This window comes from Eriocheir sinensis, chromosome 8 (genome assembly GCF_024679095.1).
Source record: "Eriocheir sinensis breed Jianghai 21 chromosome 8, ASM2467909v1, whole genome shotgun sequence".
NCBI classification, from domain to species: domain Eukaryota; kingdom Metazoa; phylum Arthropoda; class Malacostraca; order Decapoda; family Varunidae; genus Eriocheir; species Eriocheir sinensis.
The window spans coordinates 9483091-9496333 of record NC_066516.1 but is presented as its reverse complement, the minus strand read 5'-3'; the positions used below and the strand labels follow the sequence as shown (position 1 = coordinate 9496333).

Genomic DNA, 13243 nt, shown 5'->3' with positions numbered 1-13243 from the left:
CAGCAGTACAAAAGTTTATATTTTTAACTATATTTTGCCTTTTTAACTTGTAGCGAGAATATTGGCAGGATGAGAGACCAGCGCTTATAATAATTCAAAACTACGGTATGTACATTAACGCCGCCGCTTTCATGGTGTGCACTGCCATACGATCACACACACACACACACACACACACACACACACACACACACACACACACACACACACACACACACACACAGGAATATATTTAACTCCCAATGAACAACTTTTATATTTTATTAGTGTCAGAATACTCATACAGCAAAGTTTTCGGTAAATGCTTATGGCCAATGTCTGTTTCATAGCCTCACACCACGCCTGCCGCCTCGCCCACACTACTGCTTAGGTGGAGGCTGCTCAGGGCTTTTCGTGATCATGCTTGAAGGTCTTCGGGGTTGGTTTGGCTGGAGCTAGAGGGGGCTTCTCAGGAGGGCCGCATTCTTTAATATTTCGGCCCCCAAGAACACTTATCTAACACAGTTTTCGTAGGAGTTTAGGGCATTTCCAGGGGTAGTTTTATGACCCTGGTGGTAGTTTAACCCTTCTTTTGTACCTTGAACCTAAAAAAAGACTCATTAGAACCCGATTGATCTTCCTTTTGGCCTTTGGAAATAGTTGATGCGAGAGGGTGAAGCGTCTGAGAATACCAGGTGGTTAGGATGGCAGTGGTGGTGGTGGTGGTAGTGGTAACTCCGAGGCAGGGACACTGACAGGCCTTGGGGAGCGACTAGCGCGATCCTTTCTGTAAGTTCGGTGGGGAAGAAGAATTGTGGTTAAGTAATATCGTGGCGATGTAGCCTTTTGTTATCATTGCTATTGTTGTTATATATGATGATGATAATACTTCTAATACTAATGATACTAATAATAATATTGCTTCCTTTACTGTAAAAAAGCTAAATCTGATGCTAATAGACTTTCCCCTCGCCTATGCCTTCTCCCTTTCGCGATCTTCTCCTTTATATTTCTCTGCCCTTCGTCCATACCCTTCCTCACTCCCTTAGTCATCCCTTTCCCGCCTTTCCTCTCCCTACTCCTCTTCCATGCCCTTCATCCTTGCCTCCTTCTCTTTGTCCTCACTTTCCTCCCACTTCCTCTCCCTTACCTCTCCTTGCCCTTTACCCATGCCTCCTTCCCTTAGATCTCCCTTTCATGACCGTCTTCTCCCTTACTTCTTGCCCCGTCACCCATGCCCCTTTTCTTAGTTCTCCCTTTCTAGCCCTTTCTCTCTTATTTCTCCCTGCTCTTCGTTCATGCCCCATCTCTTAGTTCTCCCTTTCCTGTTCCTCTCCTCTCTCTTATCTCTCCCTGCCTCTCCTTTCTCTTCCTCCCTCATTCTCCCCCTCTCTTTCTCTTCCCTTCCTCTCCAATAAATCTCCCTGCTCCCCTTCCATGTCCTCCTCCCCCCTCCCCCCCATCTCGCCGTCCACCTGTCATACCTATCATAGGGTGGGAATAGGAGTGTGTTCATTAGGTTAGTCTTTTTTTTTGCTGGGCTTCAGGTATCAAAAAATGGTTACCAATGACCACACCACAGCAGGAAAATTGTTCTAATTAATGATCTTTTTTTATATTCGGGAAGTATTTTTTATATGTTTTATTAGCTTGCTATTTGAAATATTCAGGGATTTTGTTGCTGTATTTTTTTTTGGCTTTTTTTGTAATGATGTGATGATTATGGTGATTAGCTACTGCTACTACTACTACTACCACTACCACTACTACTACTACTACTACTACTACTACTTCCACCACCACCACCACCACTACTACTACTACTACTACTACTACTACTACTACTTCCAGCACCACCACTACTACTACTACTACTATTACTACTACTACTACTACTACTACTACACTACTATTACTACTATTACTACTACTACTGCTGCTGCTACTACTACTACTACTACTACTACTACTACTACTACTACTTCTACTTGTGTTTTTACTACTGCTATTACTCCTCCCCCTACTACTACTGCTAACACTACTACTACTACTACTACTACTACTACTACTACTCACCCCAGCGCCAGGCTTGTTGCGCGCGAATTGGGAGATGTCGATGTCGGAACCCACTTGACCGATCCCCACGGAGGGTCTGTTGGGAAGAGGGATGATGGGAACGTCACCTCCAAAGCCGCCCTGGTTTGATGGGAATCCGCCTTGGTTTGATGGGAATCCGCCTTGGTTTGATGGGAACCCGCCTTGTTGGAAATTGTTCTGGTGTGATGGGAATCCACCTTGCTGGAAGTTGTTTTGGTGGGATGGGAACCCGCCCTGTTGGAAGCCCGACTGCCCGTGGATGTGGGAGGCGGCAGCGTGCGAGGGGCGGCCGCCTCCTGGTGAAGGGAAGAGAATGGTGTTTATAACTTGAGTGTTTTGCATGGTTTTAAGGGTTAAGCCGGTTAGGTCTGGCTTGTTTGGGGTGTTTTTGAGGTGCTGACATACTCTGAGTATTCGCGGAAGTAATTAATTTGATGCAAGGTATCTGATCTCCCGCCACTAAAAAGAATACAAAAGGGCAAAGCTTACATATACTGCTTTTTTTAATTTGAGCTGGAAGGAGGATATTGGTGGTGATGTGGTGGCGGTGGTGGTAGTTGTGTTAGTGCTCAGGGGTTCGGTGGCGGTAATTGAACGCAGGGAATTGACTTTGTATTTCCATCCTTCGAGTTTAGGCGGCTAGTGCTTGAACTTTTTCGTGCCAAGTTGCAAAATGTCCTTTTTTCTGTGTGTGTGTGTGTGTGTGTGTGTGTGTGTGTGTGTGTGTGTGTGTGTGTGTGTATATGTGTGTGTGTGTGTGTGTGTGTGCGCGCGAGCGCACGGGCTCATTGTGACACCCATGATCGCTACAGGCTGACACCCAGGAGTTTGAACAGAGTGTGATATCGATAACGGACTGACAGGCGTGCGTGGCGCGGCCCATCAGCTGACAGGCCCAGCGGGGCGAGGGCGGGGGGTAGGGAGGCTGTGAACGCTTATCAGGAACTAAATTATTTCAGTCCACGTTCCACAACACACAGGTATCACAAATAATGATTATATCAAAGTGGTGGAATGATGTTGATATTATGGAGAGGAGGTTGACTAAACAAGCAATTTTTCACAGCCTACCATACTAAAAACGATGTCCAGCTGATTTGCCTAGATATTTATCGTTTCATTACATCAAAAATGTTGAATATGAAATGAAGAAGTAACAAAGCATTATTGCTAATATTCGTCTGAAGAAGCTTCAAAACACCGAGCGAGCTAGAGATGAACCATCAGCCATGCGCGCGCAGAGGCAGAGGAGCTCGTGGCAGCGGCAAGGTGGTGGCACGGCGGGAACTGTTTATTTGATTTTAGTGCACGAAAACCGTTCATATCATCGTATTTTCTTCACTCACGTGGGACATGGAAACGGCGAACGAGTGGTGGAGGCGTGGAGAGTCCGAGGAAGCAAGGGGACGGCGGCAGCAGCAGCCCGAAAAGTCAAGTACTGTGTTGTTTTCTGTTCCTTCGGGTGGTGTGTGGCGGCGCGGGTGGCGGCGCGGCGGGTGGGTTGGTAGCTGTGCACATTTATTCTACGCCATTACTCCCTTGTATCTATTGCTGTACAGCCTTTGACAGAGGCTTTTGGAAACATGCCGATAGTTGTGTCACGTTCTTTACTACCGTTCATATAAAAACATTTATTTATGGCCGAAATAACCAAAAAGCTAGCTGAATGTTTAGACACGCCGTGCTATTCCCCCCACCTGGCGGCCAGCGACAGTATTGCCACATAGAGATGAAACCTTGTAAACCATCTATAGTTCTAAACTGTATACCTTCATATTTTTTACCAAAAGCTATGTTGGGATAGAGTGCTGGGATATTGGATTGATGCATTGTTCTATGTAAAGTGGAACGGGTACCGACATGAGTTGAGCTAATGCCGAGCCTCCCGATAAACGTAATGGTACGGGATGAACGATAACAAACGTGATCAAGAGACGCGAGGCATTTTCTGGGAACCTCGATATAGTAAGCAGGGTTGTGTGCATTCTCCGTCAGACAGAAACGACGTCATGTTGCAGAAGTGGAGACAAGTAGGCTACACTCTCAACACAGATAGCAGCATTGATAGAACAAGCATAATGACACGAAAACTAATAAACAGGGTGTGATATTCACTTCTTCTCATGGGCATGTTTACAAAGTTCCTGTTTACCATTAACAAGAGATTAATATGGGTACAGATGCGGACAATGTTATCATTATACTTGTCATGACTCGTTGGGCACTTCCCGCTCGGCTTGTTACGTATGGTTTAGGAAGAGCGGGGAGCGGGGAGCGAACCGGCGACAGAGAACAGACTTGCCGCGTCGGAATTTGCCAGTGTCACGAGTTTATATGGTCCGACTATTGACGTCATTCCACACACGTGTCGCCTCGAGCAGCCGCGGGTGCAATATAGATTTAATAGAATATTCACAAAGCGGGAATTTTTTACATCGGTTCCTACCAAAGTTTGACATCCTAATGAGATGCTTTTAGGAGTTTGGAATGAAAAAGAAAAAGAAGGAAAACTTATAAATTTAGCGACCGTACCCATTTTGTACCGAGGTGCGTCTCATGATTATAAATACCTGCATGGTAGAAAAAGTCGATACTATTATTATTATTATTATTATTATTATTATTATTATTATTATTATTATTATTATTACTGACGACCCTGTGTTTCAGAGGTAATAGCGTTGTGAGAAAAGAAAATGTTAAAGAGGTGAAGAATTGCATTAGAATTCTAGAGAGAGTGAACTTGGGAAAAACGAAGACATTGGTGAAACAGAAGCCAGAAAAATAAGGCCATATTGTTGTAGCTTTGAAATGGCATCAAAGGGAAGAGGGAGACGGTGAACTCTTGCGTTAGAAAGCCAGAAAGAGTGGTGCTGTTGGTTATATATAGAGCGAGCTTATAACTCATCAAACGCAGGTCCCCGTGTAGCTTCTCTATCTCGGCGCCGTGCAAGAATCAATCAATCAATTCTATTATGATTTTTTGTAGCGTTCTTGTGTTATTGTGGGTAGTAATTGTCTTGTCCGTCTTCATCATTTTCCTTAATCCGGCGGCAGATTCTATTTTTTTTGGCTTCATCTTTAACTTTTCACTTGTTATTGGTACCATTACTTTCCTCCTTCAGTTTATTTTTCTTCCTTTTTTTCTTTTTCTTCTTCTTCTTCTTCTTCTTCTTCTTCTTCTTCTTCTTCTTCTTCTTCTTCTTCTGCTTCTTCTTCTTCTTTTCTCCTTCTTCTTCTTTTCTTTTCTTCTTCTTTATGTCTTTTTCTTCTTTTCATCCTCCTCCCTTTCCCCTCTTCTCAAACTCTCCTTCTCTTGCTTTTCCTTTTTCTCTTTCTCTTCCTCCTCTTCCTTCTCCTCCTCCTCCTCCATCTCCTCTTCGTCGTTCTCTTACTCCTCCTCCTCCTCCTCGTACCCCTCCTTCTCCTCCTCCTCCTCTTAATTCTTCGCTTCTTGTATTACCTCTTGCTACGAGTTATACAAGTTATACAAGAAACTAAATTTGATTTGTAAAGTAGACGAGGCTGCCGACACAAACAACCTCGGTGCGAGCAAACACTTTTTTTTCTTACCTGCCGCTCCCATATTCCTTTTCTCTCTCTCTCTCTCTCTCTCTCTCTCTCTCTCTCTCTCTCTCTCTCTCTCTTTTCCTTTCCCCTTTTTCTTTTTTCCTTTTCCTTTTTTCCTTTTCCTTTTACTTTTTTCTTTATTTCTCTTTCTTTCCTTTTCTTTCTTTGTTTTTTTTGTTTTCTTTCTTTTTTCCTTTACTTTTTTCTTCTCTCTCTCTCTCTCTCTCTCTCTCTCTCTCTCTCTCTCTCCCCTTTTACCTGAGCCGAAGGGTCTGCCGAAGGGGGGGCCGCCAACGGCGTCAGGGACAGGGCGGTATGTGCCGTACGGATCTGGAAGGGGGGGTGAGAAAGGGTGGGAAGGTGTTACTATTGTTGTTGTTATTAATGGTGGTGATGGTGGTGTTTGTGGTAGTGCTTTCAATGTATGTATAATGTATATAAAGTATTTCCAAGTGATGCTGTAGTACTTATTTATATATCTTTGTCTTCACTTAGTATAATATAATAAGAAATGTTAATACTAGAAATAAAGAAGATAAACAAGTCGTGAAGAAAAGCAAGAGAGTGAGAGAGACAGGGAGGGTAGGAAGAGGAAGGGGGAAAGAAGAGTAGGTGGGGATAGGAGGAGAAGGGAGGAGGAGGAGGAGGAGGAGGAGGAGGAGGAGGAGATTGTGAATAGTCCGAAATAAATAAATGAAAATATAGCATACAAAAATAATAAACAAGATGAGGAGAGGAACAGGAGAGAGCGAGGGAGAGGAAAGGAAGGAAAAGGAGTAGGTTGGGATAGGAGTCGTTGGAGGAAAAGAGGAGATAGCGAATAATCAAGAAAAGAAAATGCGACATACAAAGAGAAAAAAGGAAACTTCTCAACTTTTCTTCCGTTATTGGGTTCGGAGAGTAAAGAATTCGATGAAAGAGAGAAAACTTGTATAAAGGGGGAACGGAAGAAAAAAAAATATATAAAAAGAGTGAAGTGCGAGGAGGCTGAAAGGAGAGAGGAGAGGAGAGGGAAGGCGGAGAAGTGGGAGGGAGAGAGAGAAGGGTAACTATCGGAGAGGAAATAAGAGAAAATGAGAGAAGAAAGGAAATCTAAAATAAACAAAAAGTGGAGTATCGTTGGAAAGAGAAAGGAAAGGAGAGGGAAGGCGGAGGAGGGAGGGAGAGAGAAGGGTAACTGTCGGAGAGGAAATATGAGAAAATGTGAGAAGAAAGGAAATCTAAAATAAAAAAAATTGGAGTATCGTTGGAAAGAGAAAGGAAAGGAGAGAGGAGGAGAAGGACAGGAAAGGAGAGGAAGAGGAGAAGGAGGATGGAAAGGAAGAGTACGTAGTAAGAATGAAAATGAATACAGGTGGAGGAGATGAGTGAGAAGAGGAGAAAGATAACTATTGAGGAGGAGAAGGAGGAAGAGGAGGATAAAGGGGAAGGAATAATAGGACAAATGTTTATATGAATCAAATAAATATATTATGAAGAAAAGGAGGAGGAGGAGGAGGAGGAGGAGAAGATGGAGAGTGGGAAGAGGAGAAAGATAACTATGGAGACGGAGGAGGAGGAGGAGGAGGAATGTACTTGTTATGGAGGAAAATATCTTGAGAAGGAGGAGTAGAAGGAGAAAGAAGAAAAGTAACTTAAAGAGGAAGAAAGGCAGAAAAGGTTGAAGAGAAGAAGACGAAGAAAAAGGAGTAGAAAGATATATATGAAGAAGACCGAGTAGGAGAAAGACAAAGAAAGACAGAGAAGGAGGATGAAGAGAATGAAGAGGAATAAGAGAGGGAGACGAACAGGAGGAATAGAGGAAGAGGGCGACCAGGAGAAAAATAAAGAAAGGCAGAGGAGAATGAAGATAGGGGAGATAGATAAGAGTAGGAAGAAAAAGATAAAGAAGAGGAAGACGCATGATAGCAAGATGGTTATAGAAGAGGGAAAAGAGATCGAGGAGGAACAGGATGAAGATAAAGGAGAGAAACACATAGGAGAAAGATAGCTACAACAGAGGAAGAGAAAACGCATTATCGCACTTACCTCTTACGAATTTCTGGGGCCCGACCGAGTGGCCTCCCTGGTTGTCTGTGGAATGTTGAAGGTGGGGAGGTAGAGGGCCAGGCAGGACAGGTGAGCAGAAGGTGGTGGTGGTGGTTGATGTGGGGGGAGAGGGGGGAGCAGATGATAAAAGGTTAGGGGGATGATTTAAAAGTTGCTCCTGTGTTATCAAGGACGTTAGTGATGCAGTTGATTATTTTTTTTTGTTATACTTTAGCTGCAGTTAGTGTTATTATTATGATCTGTTTGCGTGCTTATCTTCATTACCTCACATTCTTTCATACTCTCTCTCTCTCTCTCTCTCTCTCTCTCTCTCTCTCTCTCTCTCTCTCTCTCTCTCTCTCTCTCTCTCTCTTTTCACCCCCCTACCCCCCTACACACATCATTTCATGCACCACCAAGCCGCACACACACACACACACACACACACACCATCACCATGCTATACTCACACGGCCGTCCTCCATTCACCGTCACCACCAGCACCAGCAGCAGCGCAAGTAGCTCCTTCATTTCGGCTCCTTTAGTGGCGTGGCTGCGAGACGGGGGAGAGAGAGAGAGGAAGCGTGAGAGAGGATGCAGGGTGAGGCGGTGGCCATTTAATACAGTTGGCCTTCAAAATTATCAGCCATACCGTGAATGATATAAGAGTTAAGATGTACAGACAGGAGAACATGGACGCTGATTACTGTATAAATGGCTTGTGGTTTTAAAAAGACTGGTCGTTAGATTTTCCCGTGTGAAGACTGAGAGCAAGAAGTCAATTAACATTTTACTTATTTATATTTCCTAATCCTCTGGTGTAGGCCTAACTATATTGGTTGATTGTATACTATGACTGATTGTAGTATTATGTATTTTTGAACTCATGAGAATGGGGTCTTCGGGAGAAAGTTACTGGCGGCATAGGAGAGGTTTGATTGTATGTGATTGGTCCACGGTGCAGTAAAAACTTAAGCATTAGGTTAGTTGAAGGCCCACATGATTGCGTAGAATGAATGAATGAACCGAGTCCCTAGTTAGAATTGAAGGGAAACACTCTGAATCCCACCAACAGTTTCTCGTGAATGGGATCAAACTCGGGTCCTCTTTAGTAGCAACCCAAACCTCTGCCCACTGTGGCCTCGAGGGGAGAGGGTGGTGGTGGTGGTGGTGGTAGTGTGTAATTATGTATGCAGAAGTATAAGCGCAATGAAATATTCGTTGTGGGGTGTTTCCTGCTACTTAATGCTACTTTGGAGAACTTATGATTCCCTCTTGTGGTTAAGTTTGTGTGTGTGTGTATGTGTGTGTGTGTGTGTGTGTGTGTGAAGCGTAAGCAAACACCAAACACCTGTTCCATTCTTGTATGTTCGTGATCTTGTATAGGATAAGAAAATAAGTGTTACAATGGACAACCACGTATTTACCACCGTTTCCTCTCTTTTCATATATATAATTTTCTCAAGACTGCCGTCACGTCGCTATGGGGGCGGTACAGCATCCGGCTTCGTCAGTATTCAAAAGAAGTTGCTAACGTCATGGACAAGTCTTCAGTAAGGTTCTTCATCATTGTCGTCGTTTTTTTCCCCTTCCCTCTCGCTCTTAATAAAAAAAAAGTTATCTACTCTAAGCTGGAAATATCTGGAAAGTATTACTAACGATTATGTAACTTGGGTCCCGCGATTTCAATAATTTTTACGTCAATATTGTCAGATTTCTTCCCCCTACCCTCTCGCCCTTAATAAAAAAAAAGTTATCTACCCTAAGCTGGAAATATCTGGAAAGTATTATTAACGATTGTATAACTTGGGTTCCGCAATTTCAATACTTTTTTCGTCATTATTGTCAGACTTTTTCCCCTACCTTTTCGCCCCTGATGAAAAGGTTCTTGTCTCTACGTTGGATATGTCTGGAAAGTATTGCTAACGATTATATAACTTGGGTCCCACGTATTCAATAACTTTTTCGTCGAGGTCTGATTTTTTTCCCATCTTTTCGCTCTTTATAAAAAAAAAAACGTCTCGTCTCTCGGTTGGATATGTCTGGAAAGCATTACTATTATATAATTCGGGTTTCGTTTCATGTGACTGTTTACTTTATTTTTGCAGTAACAGAATAACAGCTAACAGACGAACAGTTCTCCCGGTCTTATTGGATTCGAGCACTCTTACCTCCTAAATCCTGTTATGTATTGGCCATTTATTTACATTCTTCACGTGGCATATTGTTTCCCGCCGTTTCTTTCTTTATTCTTCTGACGGAGGATTCGCGAAGTTGTGAGTCCAGTTCTCGTCCTCTGAAACCTTTCCAGTCCGTAAAATTCCCCTTTCGATGTAGAGGGAGAATCAGAAAAGTTATCAAAGGACTGCAATTTTTCAGAGGGCAGGCGGAAAGGATTCATGTGGATTCACGTTTATATGTTTATGTGAGGAGGAATAGCGAGTCCAATTTTCTTCCTCTCGACTCTTGGCCTTAAAATTCCCTTTGTTGTTTGTTGTTGAAGGAGAGTCGGGAAAGCTATCAGGGGGCTGCAGGCAGTGTTACCAGCTCCACCTGTTGTGAACTCTTCGGCGCCCAGGGACACATTTGACAAGGCTTTCGTAGGATTTCTGGGTATTTCTACTGGTACTTTTATGACCCTGGTGGTAGTCTGACCCTTCTTCTGTGCCATGAACCTAAAATATCACTCATGAGACCCAAGTGATCTCCCTTTTGGCCTTTGAAAATAGTTGATATGAGGGGTGGAAGCGTCTGACAATACCAATCCTTGTAACTCGTTCACTCTGGGCGAGGCACAGCGCAAAAGAATTTAATTTTATAATACTGTAGTTGCCGCTGCAGGGTTCATACATCAGAGGGGGGGCGTTGTGCGTCCAGGCGTGGCGTCCGTGTGCAGCAAAAGATATGAATAAACTTCGACTTGTTACACATGGAGACCAGAGCGGATGTGAAGGGTAGTAAAGAAGGCATTTTAGAATATTACGTATTTAGGAACGGTGAAGAGGTCGTGTCTGGCGCGCGGAGAAGTCTGCTGTGTCTTTGAGCAGTGTCATTAAAAAAGGCTGATAAAACTAAATAAAAAAGTATAGAGATAAATAGAGATTGGTAAATAAAAGCGATAGAGATGAATAAATGTTTATAGATAAATAGTTACAGATAAATAGCCAAAAATAAGAAGAGAAATAAATAAAAAAGATAAATGAGAGTAATAAAGCGATAAACAGAGGTAAACAAAGAGAGAGAGAGAGAGAGAGAGAGAGAGAGAGAGAGATAACAAAAAAAAAAGAAAAAAAAAGAGATAAATAAAGATGCAGAGATACGTAAAAATAGATATAAACGGATAAATAAAGAGAAAGCTTCGATTATATTGTACGAATTTCTCAGCGTAACGACACGACTTTCAGCTCCTGTCTTCTTTAGGTCTCCGGAGCATGGCTAGTATGTTACCCTCACGGACCTTTCCGACACGAATAACATTTAAACAACTAAACCAATTCCTGACTCTTAACTCCACTCGGTCACGACATTAACAGAACGCGGCGGGACTCCCCTTTGCCTCCCCCCCTGCCATGCCTCGGGGGTCTTAACAAACGGGGCTTAACGTTGTCCCGATATAACTTTCTCTAAACAGGTGATCAAAACTTAATTAAAGAACTTCATACAGAACGACCGACACGTCCAATTATGCGACAAATATTTAATTAGTGAATGTTTAATTTCCACGGCGTAGCGAGACTCCATTTCGACCCCGATGGCGTGCCTCGGCGCTGTAACAGAGAGGGCTCGGTAATCGTTGCGTCCCCTGGCACGTGAACCCCGGCCGGCACGTACCCTGCCCCTCCCAACCCACCTCACAACACCCTCATCCCTTCCCCTGGCGGTGTGTGACTATACCTGCATCGCTCTGTCTTACATCTTATCATCTCTCTACCTAAACCTTGCTACTCCCAACCCTCCTGCTACACCCTTACCTCTTTCCCTGTCAGTGTGGTTAAACATCCTTCTGTTTTACATCCTTCCCCCTCTCTACCCAGCCGTCATGTCCTCATATCCTCCTCCACCTACAACGCCTCCACTCCTTCCCCGGGCAATCTGTGGCTGTACATCATTCGGTTTTGCATCCTTCCGTCTCTTTAACCATGCACCCGTCACGTCCTCCTGTACTCTACCCACCCGTCACCTCCTCAAGCCCCTCCCAAATTCACTCCACAACTCTTTCACCCCTTCCCTCGGGCACCCCTTTCCTCGGGCAGTGTGTGGCTTAAAATCCCTTTGTCTTGCATCATTCCTTCCTTCTACCCAGCCCTCACCTCCTTTACTCTGCATTTATCCCTAGCAGTGCAGAGCGATATACTCCTGTCCTCTATTCCCGTGCCTAGTCTTCAGCCTCTTTAATTTTCTTGGCGGTGTGTTACAATGTTCTTCCTCCTTCCTTCCCTTTGTCTGCCCCTCACCTCCTTTACTCCATCATTTATATCTTGCAGTGCTGAGAAGTATACTCCTGCCGTTCCTTCCCGTGCCTATAGTCTACAATCTTTTCCTTTCCTTGGCTGTGAGTGGGTACATATTTCCTCCTTCCTTCCATCCAGCTCTCCTCCATTTATTTTTTATCTCTGCACTGTATCCTTGGACAACGTGCGGTTATTATCTTTCTGTCTTCTTTTCTTTCTCTGTATCGTCTTTTGACTCTGCTGCCCACCTCCATATCTGCCTCCACCACCATCCTCGTCTCCTTCCCCCACCAACTTTACCACTTTTTTTTCCACTACTAGTTCCAGCACCACATTCTTTCCCTCCACCACCACAACCACCACCACCACTACCACCAATCTCGTCTCCTTCCAGCAACACAACAAGCACCATTACTTTTATTTATTCGTTTCCACCACGGGCACCATCACCACCACCACAATCCACCATCACCACTACCTCTACCACTACCTCCCCCCCCCCCCCTCCCACCACCACCACCATCGCCAACATATGCACCGCCAGTAGGGTCTATACGCCCGAAGCAACGCCACCTCTCACGGGGTTTTCCAGGCTTCCTCTCCCCCCCTTCCCCCCGCACCTTCCCTTCATTCCTTCCTCCCTGGAGCAAGTATAAAAGTTGATGTTTGCTATTGGTATGCATGTGTGTTTGTATGTATTTAGGTTATGTATGTTGGTTTTATCTATGTTTGTATTTATGTATGTGTATGTGTTTTTTTTTATGGACATTTGTATTTGCGGAAGAAAATGACTATGGTGATTTTTATATGTATGGGAGTATTCGTGTATGTATGTATAGACGTTTGTGTTATGTATGTTTTATCTATATGTGTGTGTGTGTGTGTGTGTGTGTGTGTGTGTGTGTGTGTGTGTGTGTGTGTGTGTGTGTGTATTTGTGGCTGCAAGAGATGACTGCGATGATTTTTTATGTACGTACGTATTTGAGTATGCATGTATGTATCGATGTTTGTGTGTTTGTACATGTTTCGTTAACTGGCTGGCTCAGTGTTGGTGTTGTACATACGCACGACTGGAGCTCCATGTTGTTGTATTTCATTGTTTTTATCGTAAACGTTTT

The 13243-nt window shown here is 43.8% G+C and overlaps 1 protein-coding gene across 2 annotated transcripts in view; it reads right to left on the bottom strand.

Annotated features, from left to right (window-relative positions):
* Positions 1-243: 243 nt before the first annotated feature.
* The window catches only part of LOC126995471 (calcium-binding protein P-like), a 44132-nt gene continuing 31132 nt past the window's right edge, over positions 244-13243 (bottom strand). For both annotated transcript variants that reach the window (XM_050855045.1, XM_050855044.1), the window contains exons 2-6: positions 8145-8227; positions 7675-7719; positions 5905-5976; positions 2056-2372; positions 244-766 (exon numbers count right to left, since the gene is read on the bottom strand). In XM_050855045.1, coding sequence (XP_050711002.1) covers positions 752-766; positions 2056-2372; positions 5905-5976; positions 7675-7719; positions 8145-8205 — 510 coding nt within the window. In that variant the 5' untranslated portion in view covers positions 8206-8227 and the 3' untranslated portion in view covers positions 244-751. The remainder of the gene's footprint in view (positions 767-2055; positions 2373-5904; positions 5977-7674; positions 7720-8144; positions 8228-13243) is intronic.